General features: G+C 36.4%; 1 protein-coding gene across 1 annotated transcript; it reads right to left on the reverse strand.

The window, feature by feature from the left end:
* Positions 1-12,829: 12,829 nt before the first annotated feature.
* Positions 12,830-13,684, reverse strand: LOC148939673 (52 kDa repressor of the inhibitor of the protein kinase-like). The gene has a single exon (XM_089106943.1). It carries the CDS (start codon positions 13,682-13,684, stop codon positions 12,830-12,832), a length of 855 nt encoding a protein of 284 aa, XP_088963069.1.
* Positions 13,685-20,891: the final 7,207 nt, after the last annotated feature.

Consider the following 20,891-nt stretch of genomic DNA (forward strand, 5'->3'; position numbering starts at 1 on the left):
ACATTTCGTTACCGTGAACTTTTTGACTCCTCAAGTGATTTCATGTTTAGTTTTATTCACATTTAGTTTTACAGAGCGTAAACTATTGTAGCTGTTTATTCTTGAATAGCAGCTTATCAGCTTTTCAATTATCTATTTCTAAAAGAAAAAGAAAAAAAAGATAAACTTACTGAAACAGGAATATAGATCGCCAAAGAATAGCCATAGACACAGACTAGTCCAAAGAATGATGACTTCTCACGGAATTTCTCCTCTCTCCACCATAGCAGTCCATAAATGACCGTTGGTAAAAGAAGCACACCGGTCAAAATTGCCAATGCTATAAATGATACTAATGACATAGTATAATGGTACAAATAACCTAAATGGCAAAATTGAGATTTTATTTGTGAATGGGCCTAAAGCAAGGGACATTAATATTCACACGAAAAAATGGATTATTTGAGTAGGAAGTGTCAGAAAAATTAGGGTAACAGGAAGAAGTCTGAAGACCCTCCCAAACAATGAACCTGGCAGAATGTTAGGCAATATATCAATATCATTCGCAATATAACATAGGCAATAAAAAAATGCCTGACTCGCCAATTTGAAAGCTCCAAAACTCCAGATATTGAGAAGAAATTTTCCCTTGATTATTACTTCTATCTACATTTCTGGTGCAAGGTAAACCTTCATTAATACTTATTACTTACTTACTTAGGTCCTGGCCATCCTCGAGGGAAGTTTTGGGGCCACTTCACTTGCTAGCTCATGCGTAAGGGCTCGATACATTGCTCTATCTGGTGCGATTCGTGATAAATAGGTTATCTTGATGTTGTCGAAGTGGAAGTTTTCCATCCATCGTTTTCGTGGTCTACCTCGTTGGCTAGGGCCATGAAGGGATCCTTAAAGGGCAATATTAGGGAGGCGGCTCGGCTCTATTCGCTTGACGTGGCCGCATCACCGCAGTTGTTATTTCTTGATTTTACTGAGAATGGTTTTAGTGGACTGAAGCCATTGACATACTTCCACATTTGTTATTCGGTCAGTGTATTTCATTCTGGCAATGTGACGGAGGCAACTCATCTCGAAAGCTAAAAGTTTTCTTTCGTCTTTGGTTTTAAGACTCCATGTTTCACATCCATAAATAACTATGGGGATTATTAAACTGTTGAATAGGCGTATTTTGAATTTGTTGGATAGGTAGTTACTTTTCCAGAGGTTGGCTAATCTTTAGAAGCTAGAGCTAGCAAGTGCAAGTCGATGAATCACGTCAAAGCTATGGCAATTTTCTGAGGGGAATTGGCTACCAAGGTACAGGAAGTGGTCTACAATTTCCGCCTGTCTCCCGCCTGTTTTCATGCGTTTACCCCCCCCCCCCCCACGGGGAAAATACCTTAGCACCAAAAAGCTGCTAAGGTCGAAAATACCTTAGCAGCCCTCCTATTGTTGCGCCATATCCCGACTACATCAGTGACAGAACAACATTTAGAAAGAGGTTGAAGAGGTGTGGTGATAAAATGCAACCCTGGAGTACTGCTGACGAAGTTGTGAACTCTTCTGACAACCCATCAACGGTTATTACTTGGCCTCAGAACTGATCGTACAGACTCCTGATAATTTGGACCATCTCTTAAGGGATCGCGCAGTGAAGGAGGATATGCCAGAGTCCTTCACACCATATCCGGTCAAATGCCTGACGGAAATCAACGAATAGTTGGCAGAGTTCTTGGTTGAATTTGATGTATCGTTCCATGAGTTGTCGAACGACAAATATCTGATCGATTGTTGATTGTTGATTTCCCAGGGCAGAGATCATCTTTCTTAATATTTGTTAATCTTTATCAATACAATAGCTATTACAGAATTCCCATTAACAGAGAGCAGAGCTCATTGGGTTGCCTTAATATATTAATATTAAACATAAAATTAGCACTTCAAAATTAATAGAGCTTCCGACAGAAGTAAAATGAGACCAAGAAAACAAGCAGCAAAAGGTAAAAAAAGGCAAAAGAACGGGGAAAAATGAGTGGAGGTCAGCCCAGCGCGAGTATGAACTAAACCAAAATTAAAATGAATCTAACACTCTTCAGTCCGTACATCACCACAAGGAATCACCCTCAAAACAAATTTTGTTGTTAATAAACGAATTTTAGGAGTAACTTTGGCCAGGTAAAATTAAGGGAATTCACTGTTGTCGTGAAAAACGCACCATTTTGATGTCAAGAACGACGAGGGTCAACGATGGCACTTTCATGAGCATTTTTTAGATAATTATGCCCTCAATTTTCTCAAAATTTCTACACAAACGCCTTCTGGGACAGTTTACCAACCTTTTAACAGGTTAATAGTACAACCCCTTCAGAGTTCCAGATAACGGTTACAATTATCTTATTGATATAAATTTTGTGTTTTTTTAAATACCTTTTGTGTAATGTTTTCCATAACTTTTTGGGGGCTTTGCGGGTAATTATAGAGGAGATAATTCACCCTTTTTCCACCGTATTTAGTTGAATTGGTCCTAATGGGCCTTTTTTAATTTTCACCTTCTCCTTTTTTTGTTTTTCTGGTATAGGGCTTAATTATTTAAGGATTTCCTGGGAGATGGCCAAAGCAGAAGCTTTAACCAGAATGGGATGAAGGAGGAGTGATTGTCAGTGTCTCTGCCTCAGACAGTAGTAATAGTTTTAGAATATGCTTATGTTACCTTATACGCAGATGTCAAATAAGCCAATGTTGCAATTCCACAACAAGCCATCAAACTTCCCAGCATGACTGTTAATTTTGGTCCTCTGTGGTCTGTGATCATTCGAGCTATTGGGAGCATCATTAACGAAATACCAGTTGAACACGAAGAAACAGTACAGCTCCTTCAGAGTTCCAGCTAACGATTACAATTATCTTGTTGATATAATAGTTTTAGAATATGCTTATGTTACTTTATACGCAGATGTCAAATAAGCCGATGTTGCAATGCCACAGCAAGCCATCAAACTTCGCAGCATGGCTGTTAATTTTGGACCTCTGTGGTCTGTGATCATTTGAGCTATTGGGAGGATCATTAACGAAATACCAGTTGAACACGAAGAAACAGTACAACCCCTTCAGAGTTCCAGATAACGGTTAGAATTATCTCATGATAATTGTACACTCATGAACACTTTTTAACTCATGAACACTTTTTAGATAATTATGCCGTCAATTTCCTCAAAATTTCTACACAAACGCCCTCTGGGACAGTTTACCATCCTTCTAACAAGTTAACAGTACAACCCCTTCAGAGTTCCAGATAATGGTTGCAATTATCTTGTTGATATAAATTATGCGTGTTTTTCAATACCTTTTATATCATGTTTTCCATAACTTTTTTGGGGGCTTTGTGAGTAATTATAGGGGAGAGAATTCAACCTTTTTCACCTTCTTTAGTTGAGTTGGTCTTATTGGGCCTTTTTAATTTTCATCTGCAATTTTTTAGTTTTTCTGGTATAGGGCTTAATTATTTAAGGATTTCTTGGGAGATGGCTAAAGCAGCAGCTTTAACCAGAATGGGATGAAGGAGGATACCAGTAGGATACTAGTGGGATACCAGAATGGGAAACTAGTTGAACACGAAGAAACAAAAGCTGGAAAATATCCCTGTATAACTAATATACTTTAAAAGTTACAGGATTTTTTTTGTACCACTTGGGAACTTTTTCAATTTGTTTTTTAGATTATCTGCGTGTGAAAGCAAGCACCGTCGAGCTGTTTTTCATTGTATTCCTGGAAACTTTGTTCAAATAAATGTCTAGCTAGAATAAAAGGCCAGAAAATTGTCCTTCTCAACTTGGGTTTTCGCTTGTGAACGTTTACTGACAAAGGTTTAAATAAACGTTTTCATGTAAGGCTTTTGATCAAATTGGAGGGCTCTATGAATCTTTGTGACTTTGAAACCATTGGACACCATCCATTTCCATAGCACGTGATGTACAACGATATTCTGTTTCGGGTTGAGGTCGGCAATAAGTTTTTGCTTTGATGGCACCCAGTGCATACTCCCATCTTCTATTAAAGATAAATTGTAGGGGCTCAGAGAGTTCGTACCCACCGGCCTATTTATGCACGGGAAAACAAAGTCTTTTACCGAGTCATGGATTTCCATGGGTCTTTCACCGTCAATTAAAAAAAACCATCCCTGTGCCTCCTTCTCCTCAACTGTAGCAATGTTGGGGAAATTCGAAGCAAATGAATTGTTAAGCCATTTGTAATTCCCATATGCCAAACAGAAGTGAGACATTGCCGACTAATAAAGGGAACTCTTATCCGAAAAACTGCGTCTGACTTTTCATCGGTGTGCTGTCCGGTCTGATCAGTTTTCATGATACGATCCCCGTTAAAAAAATACCCACCCCTCATTAATCTCTCTTCAAACAGATGCTGATCCATGTCGGCGATCAGATCTATTTCTTCTTTGCTGATTTTAAGTATCAAATCCATCACCAGATGAGGAGTGGAAAAATAATACCCTAAATCCAACCCAAATTCTCCATAAATTTTATCTGTATTTTTGCACACAATGTACAGAAGAGTCAATACATCACTGGCCAAGTATAGTTTACAGTAATCCCACCCTTTGCCCAAACCTTCTTAGCAAATTCTTAGTCTATAGTGTTGCACTGACTCTCATTAAGAGAATTGTAAAAAGCTTAAATGGGCGGTAAAGACACCTCATCTAGCCCCGAGGCAGAGTTGTAGTAATCATATGCATATATGCCCTTACACGTTAATAAATCATACATTTCATCATCGGGGAGGCGCTGTTTAAGGAGGGGGAACCTATCAAAATTGTCGCTTTTCTGTACCTGAATCAATTGACTTAAAAAAAACGGAGTAAAAAACGGATTTTATTCAGGCACGCGTTACCCTTGTCAACTGTGTTGCACGTGAATTCTAGCAGCAGTAGCTTCTCCAATGATTTGGGTATGATATTATCTGAAAAAGAACCATCTATCCATGCGTTATCTACAACTCCCTTGGCAATGCGGGTCAACGCCGGTAAAATAAACTTTAAGTCGCGACTGGAATTGTGTATAAAAACCGGTACGAAATATTGTTGTCTAACGTTTAAATTGCACTATTTATGTGCAACCCTTCTAAAGTTACTCCCTCCTGATGTAATTTCTTGCCACAAATGATCAAGGTCGATCACCTTCCTCTTTCCCCATTCCCAACACCATCATCAAATTCCCCCTTGCAAACCCAACATTTTACGATTTTTAATGGCCAATCTTTCATCTGGTGATAGGAGCATAGGGTAGTTCGTGAAAAGAAGGCGAAAAATTGCACCGTTTGCTGTTTTAATTAGACTGGTCAATGCCGAGCGCATGCAGTCTTCACCCCCAACGACTCAACTACATCCAACACTTGGATGGTAGTACTGGAATCTCGTTGCGCGCGAGCGTAAGAGACCCCTATGCCTTCATGTATTTTAGCACGATTTGGATTTGACGAGTCGTACACGTCTGTGAGTCTCTCTTCTCAGTCTAAAACGATCTTATTGTTTTGTAGGAGCGTGTTCTAGAGATTCTTAAAACGTAGGAGGGAAATTTGGGGAAATTCGAAACACATGGATTGTTAAGCCATTTGTAATTCCCACATGGCAAACAGTAGTGAGACATTGCCGACGAAGAAAGGGAATTTATATCCAAAAAACTGCGTCTGACTTTTCATCTGTGTGCTATCCGGTCGGATCAGTTTTCATGATACGATCCCCGTGAAAAACATACCCACCCCTCATTGATCTCTCTACAAACAGATGCTGATATCCACTTCGTTGATCAGACCTATTTCTTCTTTGGTGATTTTAAGTATCGAATCCGGATACTTAAAAAGAGGAGTGGAAAAATGATACCCTAAATCCAACCCCAATTCTCCATTGATTTTATTTGTATTTTTGCACACAATGTCCAGAAGAGTCAATAAATCACTGGCCAAGTATAGTTTACAGTAATCCCACCCAATTTTACACCCACCCTTTGCCCAAACCCACTTAGCAAATTTATAGTCGCTAGTGGTGAACTGACTCTCAGTAAGGGAATTATAAAAAGCTTCAATGGGTGGTAATAACACCTCATCTAGCCTCGAGGCACAGTTTTAGTAATCATATGCATATATGCCCTTACACGTTAATAAATCATACATTTCATCATCGGGGAAGCGCTGTTTAAGGAGGGGGAAGCGCTGTTTAAGGAGGGGGAAGCAATCAAAATTGTCGCATTTCTGTACCTGAATCAATTGACTTAAGGACTTGGGAAAGAAGCTGAAAGAGTAAAAAACAGATTTTATTAAGGCATGTACCCTTGTCAACTGTTTTCCACATGAATTCTAGCAGCAGTAGCTGTTCCGATGATTTGGGTATGATGTTACATGAAAAAGAACCATCCACCCATGCGTTATCTACAACTCCTCCCTTGGCAATGCAGGCTAACGCTTGTAAAATGAAATTTAAGTCGTAATTGGAATTTTATATACAAACCGGTACGAAATATTGTTGTCTAACGTTTAAATTGCACGATTGATGTGCAGCCCCTCTAAAGTTACTCCCTCCCGATGTCATTTCCTGCCACAAATGATCATGGTCGATCACCTTCCTCTTTTTCTCATTTCCAGCACCATCATCAAATTTCCCCTTGCAAACCCAACATATTTTACGATTTTTAATGGTCAATCTGCCATCTGGTGATAGGAGCATAGGACAGTTTGTGTAACGAAGGCGCGAAATCGCACCGTTCGCTGTTTTGATTAGACTGGTCAATGCCGAGCGCATGCAGTCTTCACCCCCAACGACTCAACTACATCCAACATTTGCATGGTATTACTAGAATGTCGTTGCGCATGAGCGTAAGAGACCCCTATGGCTTCATGTATTTTAACACGATTTGGATTTGACGAATCGTACATGTCGTTTGACGAATTATATTTAAAAACTATTGACCCCTCAAACGCCCCATCCCCTCTTAAATTAAAATCTTTTTTAAATTTACAGATATTAACACTTCAATTTTCAACAAATAAAACTACAGACCCACTCCCATTTTCATTATAATTCTCTAGATGCGTAACAATATGGCCTATCCACTCTGAAAAAAACACCCTAAAAATTCTCTAAATTGGGATAGACCACTCGCATCTCGGTGTGTACATAATGATGATAAACCTCATTTTTTCCCTCATTTAAATAAAATACCTTCAAAGCAATTTAAACCTTAATCGAATCCCTACCCCCCTCCCACAACTGAATTTGGTTTTATAGCAGTGCACGAATTCTATCTACATATTCATGAACAATTTCTACAGGGTCAAACACAAAATTACCAAATAAAAGCGAATTAAAAGGGTCCCCAAAAGCTGCAGTGTAGACAACTATCGTATTTAAAATTGTATTTATGAGTTGAAAGTCAGGAAATGATTTAAATTGAATATTACCCTCCCCCACCTCCTCCTCTTGTATATTATCACCACCCCTCCCCCACATTGTTCATCAATAGAATTGTTTGAAGACATTCCATCCTCCCTCTCATGTATATTATCACTACCCCCTCCCCCACATTATTCAATAATAGAGTCATGGGAAGCCACATCAGTTGTTTGAAGTGGAAGTATGTAATCAGTGGGGGGAGGGTTCCCAGTTAATTCATTTGTAAAATCATTTAAAAGCTGTAATGTGTTTGGACTTAGCAAAGGTAAGTCCCCCTGCTCAACTGCGCTATAATCAACATTAAAATAATCAGCTAAAAAATTGTCAATGTTATCAGGAATTTCATTAATGATACCTTGCTGTGACATTTCACTGTCACAAAACTCCACAGGCATGTCTTCTCCTTCTCCAACTGACGAGCAGGGGGGAGATTGCGAATAAGGAACCAGAACAACCTATAAAAGAAAAATAGCTTATTTTCAGTGTTTAAGTCATCCCTATTTTTGAAAAATTAGATTATTATTTAAAAAGGCGCTTAGCAGTAGCATTTAGTTCCCTACTCTATATATATATATTCTGAAAGTTCCAGCTTAATAAATCTAAAAGATGACATAGAAGGTTTTGATTTTGTTCAAACAACCCATCAAAAAAATTTCATATTAATAATCTTTATCTGATTTGAAAAAAACCGCGGTCTTTACCTGATAGCCTAACTCTTTCTGTCTACAGAAAATTGTTTTTAAATAAAAGCAGTTTATAACGCAAAGATTTTGCTATGAGGAAATTATGATCGGAATATAGTGCCTTTTTTGGCTTCACTATGAGATTTCAACAGACTGAATGTATACGATAATTGACCTGATTTAAAAGGGGGAACAATTTCTTTTAATCTCTCTGACACGCTTTTACTGCGATGAAATGAAAGGTTTACTTCTAGGCACCTTAAAACTATAATATTCTAGCGAAAAATAGCATTTTGAGATAAAAGATTCTCTAACAGTAAACTAGAAATTAGCGAAAAATATTATTATGAGGTTAAAAATAGCGAAGATGCCTACGGTGGGCAGAAAAATAGGAAAGATTAAAAAAAGAGCGGTTTCTTTGACAAGCAAAAAAATTACATAATATTTAGATATCTCTGAGGGAGGGGGGCAGAGAAATTTAAAACAAGGGGTGTGGGATTATAGAGAAAATAACATTTTAATATCTTTGACACACTTTTACTGTGATGAAACGAAAAGGCTAAAAAAACATTGAAAGAAATAGATATTTCTATAACCAGGTAAAAATGCTTAATTTTTATATTCCGGCTGTAGTTGAGTGTCAGAAGGACCGGGTAAAGCATGATGGTGAGCGGACGGGTCGGTGGCGGTATGTTCTGGGGCAGATTGGGCTACGGCTTGTGAAGTAGGGCCAGTGACGGTACGGACTTGTGCAGTCGAGCCAGCGATGTCATGGGCTTGCATAGATGAGACAGCAGGGTTTTCCATCCTTATGGCCCATTGTCTTTTTGGCTTTTGCCCAGACTGCATAGGGCTGGCACTGATGGGGCTGCCTCACCCTCCCTTGCTCTCTTTTCAGGTGGAGGTGCACATTCTTCATAAATGTCCTTAAAAGAAGAAAATATTTAGTATTGAAATAAATTTCCCCTTTTTTACAGAAGAAAAATTAGTGCCCCCCAACCCCCTAACCATAATTTTGTCTAGAAAGCATGTATCATAAAGAAGCCCCCTTCCCCCCTTTTTTTAGCAAAGCAAATAGTAAAATTTTACGAGAAATATACTATGCTTGGAAATCATACGTTTTTATTGCACAACTTTGAAAAAAAATAAAAGTTGACAATCACTAGTTTGTAGTCTTAGGATCGAAATCAATAGTTTTATTTTTACCATTTAGAAATTTTTTTTAAATGTTCCTGGCTCTAGGCTTTAAAATAGAAAAAAGATTGTTAACCCAGCAGCTTATAGGCCTAAAATTTACGATCTTAGACGTAAATGCTATTCAATTTACACATAATAAAGCTATGTACCTTTTTCTTAGAAATCCCGGCCCCTTACTTTTCACGCAAAGAAACACTTTGTTTTCACTTTACAATGAAGGTGTTAGAAGCGAGGCATTGCAACCCTAAATCCCCCCTCCATATAAACACTGAGTAATCAAAATGGAAAATGAATATTACATGAAAGTGACATCCCTCTCCCTCTTAACCATCCCCCCTCTTTTACAGGTGAAAACCCCTCTCCCTTTTCAGTAAAGCAAAAGTCAAATTTGCGATAAAGAAGCTATGATGTTAATTTGATCAAAAGTATCCTTTTTTCTTTGAAACCTTTTGGTTAAGCCGCTAACGTAAGGATTAACATGCAGGATGTACTTTAAAAGGGTGACAGTAATTATCAGCTATTTAAAACTTCACGATATTCCTTAAGTCAAACCATAGTGGCTTAATAGCTAAGGGATTGACAAAAAGTTGGCTGTCAAATGGAGAGTTCAAAAACATAGTTATTTTTATTAGAAGAATTAAAGTCGTAAACAGAGGGGGGAGGAGGGGGGTTTACAAGGTAAAAAGAGCGTATTTTAAGCTTTCTATCAAGTATAAACAATATATAGTGGAGTTTGTATTGTGGGTGTGGGGGGGGGGGGTACCTGAATTTGAATTTAATGGAGGGTGACTATGTAAAATGATTTTATTTTAAAATAAACTATGAAAATTTACTAAACAGAACTCACATTATAAATCACTGTAGCCAAGGCTTCAAGGTCGATAATATTCAATGTTTTATCCATTATGTCACAGAACTTTCTGAATAATCACAACGCATGTCCGTTATATACGAAATCTCAAGGGTGAATTGTGATGTAATGGGAAACCATATGTAACCGACTCTCTGATTGGCTTAGAATGAGATGTAACCGACTTCCTGATTGGCTTAGAAGGATACACGTGATCCTGTTTCCCGTTATCGCATCATTACATTCTCCCCAGCGATTTTGTAAATCAATTTCTCTGAAATTCACTTGTCCTGGTCGAGTTCTGGATCAATAAATTCCCCCCACCAATTATGAAGCAACAAATAAATTGACCTTGAACGATGTGTCATTGACCCCATTAGAATCAATAAACCATGAAAATACATCAAAGTGAGAAAAATCCTGTTTTTTCATTCTCAGTGACAAAAACCATAAAAAGATGGAGAGAAATTTATATCCTTTGCAAGTAAACTCACATAAAACAAGGATCGTTATGGCAGAAAAGGAAGATCAAATGAAGAGACCAGGAAAAGAGGGCTTTCTCTATAGAGATATCTCAAACTATAGTGTAAAAGACAGATGTCTCATTCCCTGATGTCTGTCTCAGGACACAATCGATTTGAGCAGATCAGACAACACAGGTTTCGTATTTTCGACGTAACACCTTTAATTAGGTGTTTTTGTAGGCGTTGGTTAATGGGGATAAATTGATTTATCCCTATTTGAAAGTTTATTTGTACAAGTTTCGTAAAACAAGAATGTTCCCTCTTTCCACAGGATATTATGACACATCCTTAGGTATGCCCCTTAGTTTTTTTCTTTTCGATTTGCTTTCGCGTTTTTGGTGCTTGTATATGTGGAAATGGTTTTACGTCAAACAAACAAATTTTCGGGGGGGGGGGGGGTTCAAACCAGGTAAAGGTCTTGCCTGGGTCTAACATGGATGCCTGGGTCTGGGTTTGAATAAGACCTGGCTCTGAAATTTATTGAAGTTATGTACCAGCCATTAGAAGCAACTTTATTTTAGCATGAAATATATATTACTTTAATTGGTCAAATACAGTTCTAAATACCAATGTAAAGTCCATTCACTAGAAAATTAAAACATGCATCTTCAATTTAAAAGAGTATCGCCATCTATTCTAATTGCCCTAAAATAGCTACTGTCAGTGAACCTTCTACCAACCCCTCAAAAAACTAAACAGCTCAGTGTTTCAGTAAGGACCATGAAAAAACAGCATCTGTTTTGATAAGGATACTGGTAAACATGGGCGCCCATAGGCTGAATTTTAGGGGGGGGGGGGCAAAATATTGAAAAATACGTTATATCCTTGAATATCCGTATATTCTTCCAATTACATTCGAGGACACCTTATTGTACAAACACACGATTTTCCCTTTTAAAATGTAAAATGTAATTTTGATATTGGCCCTGCTTTCAAAACCAAAAAAACAGACAAAAAACATAATGGTGGCAGAAAATTTTGTCAACATTGGTGGGTTCTGCTAAAGATCACATTTGCCCTCTTAGCGAAATTCTCTCTTGTGAACCAAATGAGTGAAATGAAATGAACCACATGAAAGTGAAATGAGTGAAACTGGAGTTTGCAACATAATCAAAAATTTTTAATCATTAAAAATTCAAAAAATAAAAATCGGATTTAAGATTTTGATTTATCTAAATCTCAAAAAAATTGATTTAACTCATGAAAAGAAACTTACAAAGGATCTTTAAATCACAAAATTATAACTTTTCAGAAAAAGCAAATATTGGATTTCGCTTCTGTTTGGAAAATTTGTCTATAGCCAGGTCTTTCAAATTGAGCTCTACACCTGTGAATGCTTAATAAGCTCAAACTTTATAGGCGTTCCTCGCTCATAGTGCTCCTCAGCCATGTTTTAATTTGCCTCAGGGTGCTAAAGGATCTCTACACAGTACATGTTGCTGGTGGGATGGTTAGATAATTAACACGGGCTCTCATAATTGAAGGGAAAATGTAGTTTCAGAGAATAGATCTATGAGCTTCATATCCTCACCACATTCTCTGTTTTTCCACACATCGTACCACGTTCTTGCTTCCACTTCTAAATTTTCATTGTCATAGAACTTAGATAGATCTTTCATAGAATTAACAAATGTATCCTTCTCCGTGTTTTTTAAAATGTTGGGATGAATATGAATTCCTTTGGACGGGGTTTTGTTGTGGTCGTTGAATCTTGATTCAAGTGACACAATTAACGAGTCCAAATAAGGAATAAAAACAGCTAACCTATAGTAATCTATTGGATTAGTAATAGAAATGTTTGAGTGATGAGTTTGTCTTGCGGTTGTCCTAGGTGTTTTGATTTCAATTTCCAGTAAATCACAGGTTTCTTGTATTTCCGTGAAAATTTCTTCAAAGTCCATGACTGCTTCTACTCTGTGCTTTTGAAAAACCCATAACAATTTCTCTTTTACGTGCATATGTACAGCATGTTGGTCAAAATCGACGGACTGCATTTTGTTTACAACTGGCTCAAGGTATGAAGAGTATCTGGAAATGATTTTTAGACATACGATAAAAACTACTGATGATGTTACAATATCCAACTGAAAAGCTTGTGAACGCGTTTCTTGGTTCGCCTCATTGTCAGTGGAAAGTTGACTCAAAGCTTCCTTGATTGCAATACAATTGTTTGAAAAGTTGCGTATGCATCTGTACTTCTCAGACCACACAGAATAGGAATTTTTGGGATCTTATTCCTTCTAAAAGTGCTCTCCCTGAAGAATCGGATAACTTTTTTTATTTTGCCTATTGTGTTTCTAATTTCTTGTAAAATATTGAGGTAATTGACTGCTAAATTCAGTCTATGAGAGTCACAGTGAAAATACACAACTTTTGGATATTTTTCCCGGATTCTTCGTTGAACTCCAGTATCTTTCCCGGCCATCGTTGAACATCCATCAAATCCTAAACCAATTAGCTTTGTCATGTCTAGTCCTATCTTGTCTGTGAAATGCAAAATTGCATCAGCAATACTTCCTGCATCTAATTTTTCAAGTTCGGCAAACCTCATAAATTCTTCTTTGATCACCCATCCAACGTTTGAATCCGTTTCTATGTAACGTACCCCTATTGACATATGCTCTTTCCCACTAATATCAGCAGTCTCATCTGCTAGCAAAGAGAATGCTTGGCTATCATTCACTTCTTTGACTATTGTATCTTGTAGGATAGTCCCCCACATATTAATTAGCTCATTTTGGACTCTATGAGATGTATATTTAGCTTTTCCTGAATATGTCGTTATTTGATCTTTAAGGACTTGATCTCCTGCTTCAATGCGAAAACGAAGCAGGTCTTGAAAGTTTCCTCCATTTGAATGATTTCCACAGAGAGCAATGTCGTGAGTACCACAAAAGATAATTGCTTTTAAAATTGATGTAAGTTTGCTTCGGTTCATCTGTATAAGATCAGATATAGCAGAATCCAGTTGTTCTTTGATTTCTTTTTTCTTCATCGTCATTGAATCACCGAAGTTATTAGCATCAATTACAGCTTCGTGGTGCCACTTGGATTTGGCATGATTCCTTGCGTCTTCATGAAAATGTTTGAAGTCCTTGTGAGCTTTTATCAGCGAAAGAGCCAAAAATGCCTCTCTTCAAGGCTGGCTTAAATAACACACAATATTTACAAAGCCCGCCTTTTAGTGAAGTCGAATACGCTAACCATGGATAAGCATACAACCAGCTTTCCTTAAATTTACGGGTATCTTTACCAATAATAGAAACATCTTTCTTGAAATCATGAGAATAACAGTTTACACTTGGGTTTGTCAGCAATTTGTATTTTTTACAATCAGAAATACCTGGCTTTTCCAAAAAGCTCCCTAAATCAACACTTTCAACCGCACTTTCATCAACAATCGTGTTTTTGGATTGTAAGGATTGCTGAAACTCAACAAGTCTTCTTGAAGTTGAAGGTTGTTCCATTACAGTTTCTTTGGCTGTTGATGACGAGACATCTAAACCAGGCAACTGCAGATCTTTTATATTTTCTGGAGAGGAGGTTTCCTCAAACTTAGCCTTTTTTATATTTTTTGATTAAAAAAACTTCCGGATATCCATTTTTCTAAAAATAAAGAAAATGTATATTAGAACTGCCTCATTAGTAATTTGGAGTTAGGGTTTTGTTTGAGCGAGGAATGATTTTGATTTAAATGGAACGAATTTTTATAGAAAACAGCAAACTAGCAAATAAGTAATGTAGGTGCTATTAATCAAAGCCATCAGGGCTTTCAATAGCATCTGCAACGATTTCTGCGAATTAATGAATATCCTTCGGCAAGCGTACATTAAAATACCAGGAATTAAATAAAAAAAATAGTTTTTTCACCTGAAATTAAGGAGCAGCATTAAAACTTAAATCGAATAGAAATGAACCTTTAAACACCTGACTATTCATGCTAAGATTTTTTAGTACTTTTAAAAAAGCTTCTTATTGTTCTAATTAAATAACAGTTGTGTTTCAGGATTCGTTCTAACAGAATAGGGACAAAATTCAAACTTTAGCGTAAATAACGTGGTTTTAAAGAAGAGACAACGACAACCCCCCTCATATATGTAATAATTCTTGTTCGTTTTAATGTTGCTCCTTAGACCTATTTTCAGATGATAAAAAACTTTTTTGATATTTACGGTCAGAAGATTGTATGGTACTTACGCATTAGCCAGAAAACACACGAGAAATTGTATAGCGAACATGATATAACAAACTAGTTCAGCAGCTTGTTTATCAAGAAAATTCCTTGGGCGTTCTAGGCAAACAGGGGTTTCTCACTCCGTGAACAATATTTAAAATTTAGTTTGTTGGGGTTTTGGGGCAAAAAAAAGGTACCTAGGTTAGGTTATGTATTTGATTCATACTATGCTTTACCCCCAGCCCCAACCCACCTATGTGCAAGTATATAGCCCAAAATTGTTTCTAATCTATTGTATTTTAATCATATTTTGATTTACTTCATTAGCATTAACCAAGCTCCATCACTCCCTTGTTTTCTGGCTAATACGTAAGTACTGGCTGTATTTAGGGAGAATTATTAAGAAGAAAATCAATTATAAAACATTTTTAAATTCTATTGTTTCTATCACAAGAGCCTTCATACAGGGCTACTAATTGTTCAAGCATTAGAAGTTGTAAAGATATGCCTGAATATTTAAACAAATTTACTAAGCTATCCCTAATTTGAGCAAAATATCTTTTCCGTCAAATTTTCTTAGCCTACCTAACAGCTTCGTAAGACTGTAAAAAGATCCTAAACTGCAATTTAAAATATTAAGCATACCGAAAATATCACACGGGTGAAGAACCAGAATAATAATTGTAAGGGAAGGGGAATACGTTTGAGGGGAGAAAGTGGCGTGACAAATACAACTCTCATATAATAAAGAACTTAATTTTTACACACCAAATGAAACAAAATTTAAACTGTAAGAATTTATGGAAAAAACATCGGTGCTTTACGATTATGTAGGTATTTATAAAAAGTCCATTTTGTTTAATGCTAATGAAATAAAATAAAATAGGATGAATATATAATATTTTAGAAACAAATTTCGGCAGTAGTTTTGCCCGTTAGGAGATTTGGGGATGGGGGTGGATAATATCAGATACTGAATACGTAATCTAACGTAACCTAGGTACCCCCCCCCAAAAAAAAAACACAGTTTAATATCGTATACACAATGAAAACCACGTTATCATTGCCTGCTTAACACGTCAAAACGGTTAACACGTCAAAAATGGGTTTTATCATTGTCTACTCTATAGCGGTTAATAGTGGTTAACACGTCAAAAACGGGTTTTATCATTGTCTACTCTATAGCGGTTAATCCGAAAGGCCCACACAATGGGACAGTACCAAAAGATCAATTCCTTCAATATATCATGCGTTCACTCATTAGGTATTAAACATTAATACAGTATGTCCAAAACCAAAGTAGCAAAAAAAATTAACTTACAATTCGGCTTTCAAAAGAATTCTCCTCTAGATATTCAATTTCAGAACTCAAAATACAACTGAAGAATCCAACTTCAAATAAAATTCTTCAATAGTTTTGACCACGACCACGAATGATGTAGAGTCGTATAGCATTAGGAATACAACATTTGAATCGAAATGGTTTAGTCTCATTTCAGAAAGAGAATACTTTTGTAAAAACCTGTTTGAAGAACAAGAACCGTCTATCATTTTTATGCATAGTAAAACAACAGACAAAAATTAACGAGCAAGAGAGTAAGGCAGTGAAAAATTGTATGGCAAGTGAAGTAATAATCGCTAGGGATGGATAGTCATTAGTGATAGATCACTGGGGGTGGTAACGTGATTGGGTGATTTTCGGGGAATAATATTTTTTTTCGGGGAGCCACAGAGATTTCGGGGAAATCCCCAAAAATGCGGGGATATTAGAAGCCCTGAAAGCCACGCAACCTTATTTCTGTAAATTTAAAAGGGAATATAGGCCTATATACCTAAAATGAAGATTAAAAACTAAAAAAATTAAGAACATTTCGCGCATTTTTTGACCTTTAAAACTTTAGCAGAAGTCAGAATTTGCTTCAAACTTATAGGGCTCTTATTTGAAATTCCCAAAACGTATTTAAACTTTTTAAGCTTTTGACGATCTCTTGGGAAGCAAATGTCTTATTTACCTGGTCTAATCGGCACTTCCAATGCTATATATAATAGAAATCTCAAAACCAAAATGTAGGGCAACATAATTCAGCCAGGGGGGCGGTTGCCCCCCCCCTGCCCCCCCCCTTATGGGTGCCCATGCTGGTAAAAAGGTAGCATAATGATAAAAAAGCTATTATGGTTTAAGGGAAGAGGAGATCATGATCATATTTCGGATAAACGCTGCTTACTATTTGACTCAAAAGAACCCAAATGACTCATCTTAATTATTAAGGATTATCATAGAAAAGTTAAACTTTAAATAGCGACGAAGACCACACTTCCTTTCCATAATAAACAACAAAAGCACGAAGAACAATAGGGAGATTGTTTTGCAAGACAATAAACATGTTAATATCATTAACCAACAATTATTCTTGGAATTTTGCAGAATTGAAAATCTTAATTTTCTTCCATCTCATTGAATCGCCTTGTTTTAACTCACTTTTTGTCAGTCCTGGTTGAACTTCGCTAAAGTAAAGATGCTAGTACTGCTTTGAAATTTTTTTTATTGTTTTATTGGTCGCATTTGTCTTGCTGAGGACGGTCCTTGGACATAGGGCCGAAATATTCATTCAAATTATCTCCACTGTCTTGCAAAAAAGGTTTCCCTACTGTTCTTCGTGCTTTTGTTGTTGGTTAAACTTTACTATAGGGACTAGGGGATAGAGTGGGATAAAAGCTCCCTTCAAATATGGAAAAAAAACTGTATATGATTTAAAAATGAAAGAAATTATTACAAATAAAAAGGTTGTTTTTCAGATGAATGTAAAGAGTGACATTAAACCTGAAGTATAAAATTTTTTTCCTACATTAGGACCCTTCCACCCACTCAGCCATTCTTTTTTCGCGTTGAAATTTCACTGTTTATTTCAATACTGCATCTAGGATGTAGGAAGGCAACTCTTTATAGACGCTTCGTATCATTTTTTCTTTCTAGGTTTCCTGGTGTTGGCACAACAAATGCAAAGTCCCGGTTGCGTCTTTTGTCACTCTGTTTTAATGATAACCATCAAGTATTTTCGCTTGTGATTAGCGATTTAGCACAGTTATTTGATGTACTATTCCCAAACATGGAATATCTAGTTGGAGTCGGTTGGACACCAGAAGGAAAATATTGAGTCAGTCCCTAATACGTTTAAATATTTAAATATTAAAAAAAAATTCTTCTTATTAAAAAAAACTACAATAAGCCGAAGCATGTTAGGGAGTTCAAAATTTCTCGAGCTCTCTTAGCAATCTTGTGTAACCCTCTATGTATCATTCCTCTTTCTTCTTCCGTTTCTTTCTTTTTTTCTTTCTGTGAATCCTGTGTCTTCTTTGAGAATTTTATGTACATGAATCCTGTTGTAACCTTCTCTTTGACAACGTTCTTATCGCTGCAAATAAATTTTGGTTTCCACATAATTCCCCCCCCCCTGTTGTCGATCTTGAATTTAGCTGGTACACTTGGACGACCATTCTTTCCTAAAAATAAAATTAAATGCACTTGGGCACCATTTGAAATGAATGGGCACTTGAAAGACAATATACATTCAGAAAAAATTATGCTTCTGCAAAAAATCTAATTTCTCTGCAAAAAATCTAGTAAATCTTCATCCGCTTTTCTGAGCGCCCATGCTTCGTGATTAGCGATTTAGCACAGTTATTTGATGTACTATTCCCAAACATGGAATATCTAGTTGGAGTCGGTTGGACACCAGAAGGAAAATATTGAGTTAGTCCCTAATACGTTTAAATATTTAAATATTAAAAAAAAATAAAAAAGATTCTTCTTATTAAAAAAATTATAATAGCCCAAGGCCTGTAAGGCAGTTCCAAAATTCGCTAAATCTTTTGGTAATTCTATGTAGCCCTCTTTCAATCAATTCTTTCTGGTTTCCTTCTGGTTTTTTCTGGTTTCCTTCCTTCTTTTCTTCCTTCTGGTCCGCTTCCTTCTTTTCTTTTCTTCTTTTCTCTTTCCCGATGTTTTTATCCCCGAAAATATGAGCCGTTTTCTACAAAAATCCCCCCCCCCCTGTGTCGATCTTGAATATTTGTGTTTGAGAACCATGCTTTCCTAAAAATAAAATTAAATGCACTTGGGCACCATTTGAAATGAATGGGCACTTGAAAGACAATATACATTTAGAAAAAATTGTGCTTTTGCAAAAATCTAATTTCTCTGCAAAAAATCGTCTTCTGTCTCTCTGTTTGAATGATAACCATCAAGTATGTTCGCTTGTGATTAGCGATTTAGCACAGTTATTTGATGTACTACTCCCAAACATGGAATATCTAGTTGGATTCGGTTGGACACCAGAAGGTAAATATTGAGTTAGTCCCTAATACGCTTAAATATTTAAATATTAAAAAATAAAAAAATTCTTCTTATTAAAAAAATTACAAAAGTGCGAAGGCTGTAAGAGAGTTCCAAATTTCTCGAGCTCTCTTAGAAATCTTGTGCAACCCTGTATGTATCATTCCTCTTTCTTCTTCCATTTCTTTCTTTTCTTCTTTCTTTGAATCCTGTGTCTTCTTTGAGCATTTTATGTACGTGAATCCTGTTGTAACCTTCTCTTTGACAACGTTCTTATCGACGCCAATAAATTTTGGTTTCCACATAATTCCCCCCCCCCCTGTTGTCGATCTTGAATTTAGCTGGTACACTCGGACGACCATGCTCTCCTAAAAAAAAAATTAAATGCACTTGGGCACCATTTGAAATGAATGGGCACTTTAAAGACAATATACATTCAGAAAAAATTGTGCTTCTGCAAAAAATCTAATTTCTCTGCAAAAAATCTAGTAAATCTTCATCCGCTTTTCTGAGCGCCCATGCTTCGTGATTAGCGATTTAGCACAGGTATTTGATGTACTATGCCCAAACATGGAATATCTAGTTGGAGTCGGTTGGACACCAGAAGGAAAATATTGATGTAGTCCCTAATACGTTTAAATATTTAAATATTAAAAAAAAAATCAAAAAAATTCTTCTTATTAAAAAAATTATAATAGCCCAAGGCCTGTAAGGCAGTTCCAAAATTCACTAAATCTTTTGGTAATTCTATGTAGCCCTCTTTCAATCAATCCTTTCTAGTTTCCTTCTGTTTTTTTATGGTTTCCTTCCTTCTTTTCTTTCTTCTGGTCCGCTTCCTTCTTTTCTTTTCTTCTTTTCTCTTTCTCGATGTTTTTATCCCCATAAATATGAACCGTTTTCCAGAAAAAAACCCCTGTTGTCGATCTTGAATATTTGTGTTTGAGAACCATGCTTTCCTAAAAATAAAATTTAATGCACTTGGGCACCATTTGAAATGAATGAGCACTTGAAAGACAATATACATTAAAAAAAAATTGTGCTTCTGCAAAAATCTAATTTCTCTGCAAAAAATCGCCTTCTGTCACTCTGTTTGAATGATAATCATCAAGTGTGTTCGCTTGTGATTACCGATGTAGCACTGTTATTTGATGTACTAATCCCTAACATGGAATATCTAGTTGGATTCGGTTGGACACCAGAAGGAACATATTGAGTTAGTCCCTAATACGTTTAAATATTTGAATATCAAAAAATAAAAAAATTCTTCTTATTAAAAAAAATTAAAAAAGTGCGAAGGCTGTAAGAGAGCTCACAATTTCTCGAGCTCTCTTAGAAATCTTTTGTAACCCTCTATGTATCATTCCTCTTTCTTCTTTCGTTTCTTTCTTTTCTTCTTTCTGTGAGTCCTGTGTCTTCTTTGAGAATCTTATGTACGTGAATCCTGTTGTAACCCTCTCTTTGACAACGTTCTTATCGCCGCGAATAAATTTTGGTTTCCACATAATTCCCCCCCCCCCCCTGTTGTCGATCTTTAATTTAGCTGGTACACTTGGACGCCCATGCTTTCCTAAAAATAAAATTAAATGCACTCGGGCACCATTTGAAATGAATGGGCACTTGAAAGACAATATACATTCAGAAAAAATTGGGCTTCTGCAAATAATCTAATTTCTTTGCAAAAAATCTAGTGAATCT

Source organism: Artemia sp. Qi Xiang Cuo, chromosome 21, assembly GCF_049724085.1.
Source record: "Artemia sp. Qi Xiang Cuo chromosome 21, ASM4972408v1, whole genome shotgun sequence".
In the NCBI taxonomy this organism is placed as follows: Eukaryota; Metazoa; Arthropoda; class Branchiopoda; order Anostraca; family Artemiidae; genus Artemia; species Artemia sp. Qi Xiang Cuo.

Excerpts from the sequence above, each read along its gene's own strand:
- LOC148939673 (XM_089106943.1), bottom strand. The coding sequence starts at position 13,684 with ATGAAGAAAAAAGAAATCAAAGAACAACTGGATTCTGCTATATCTGAT.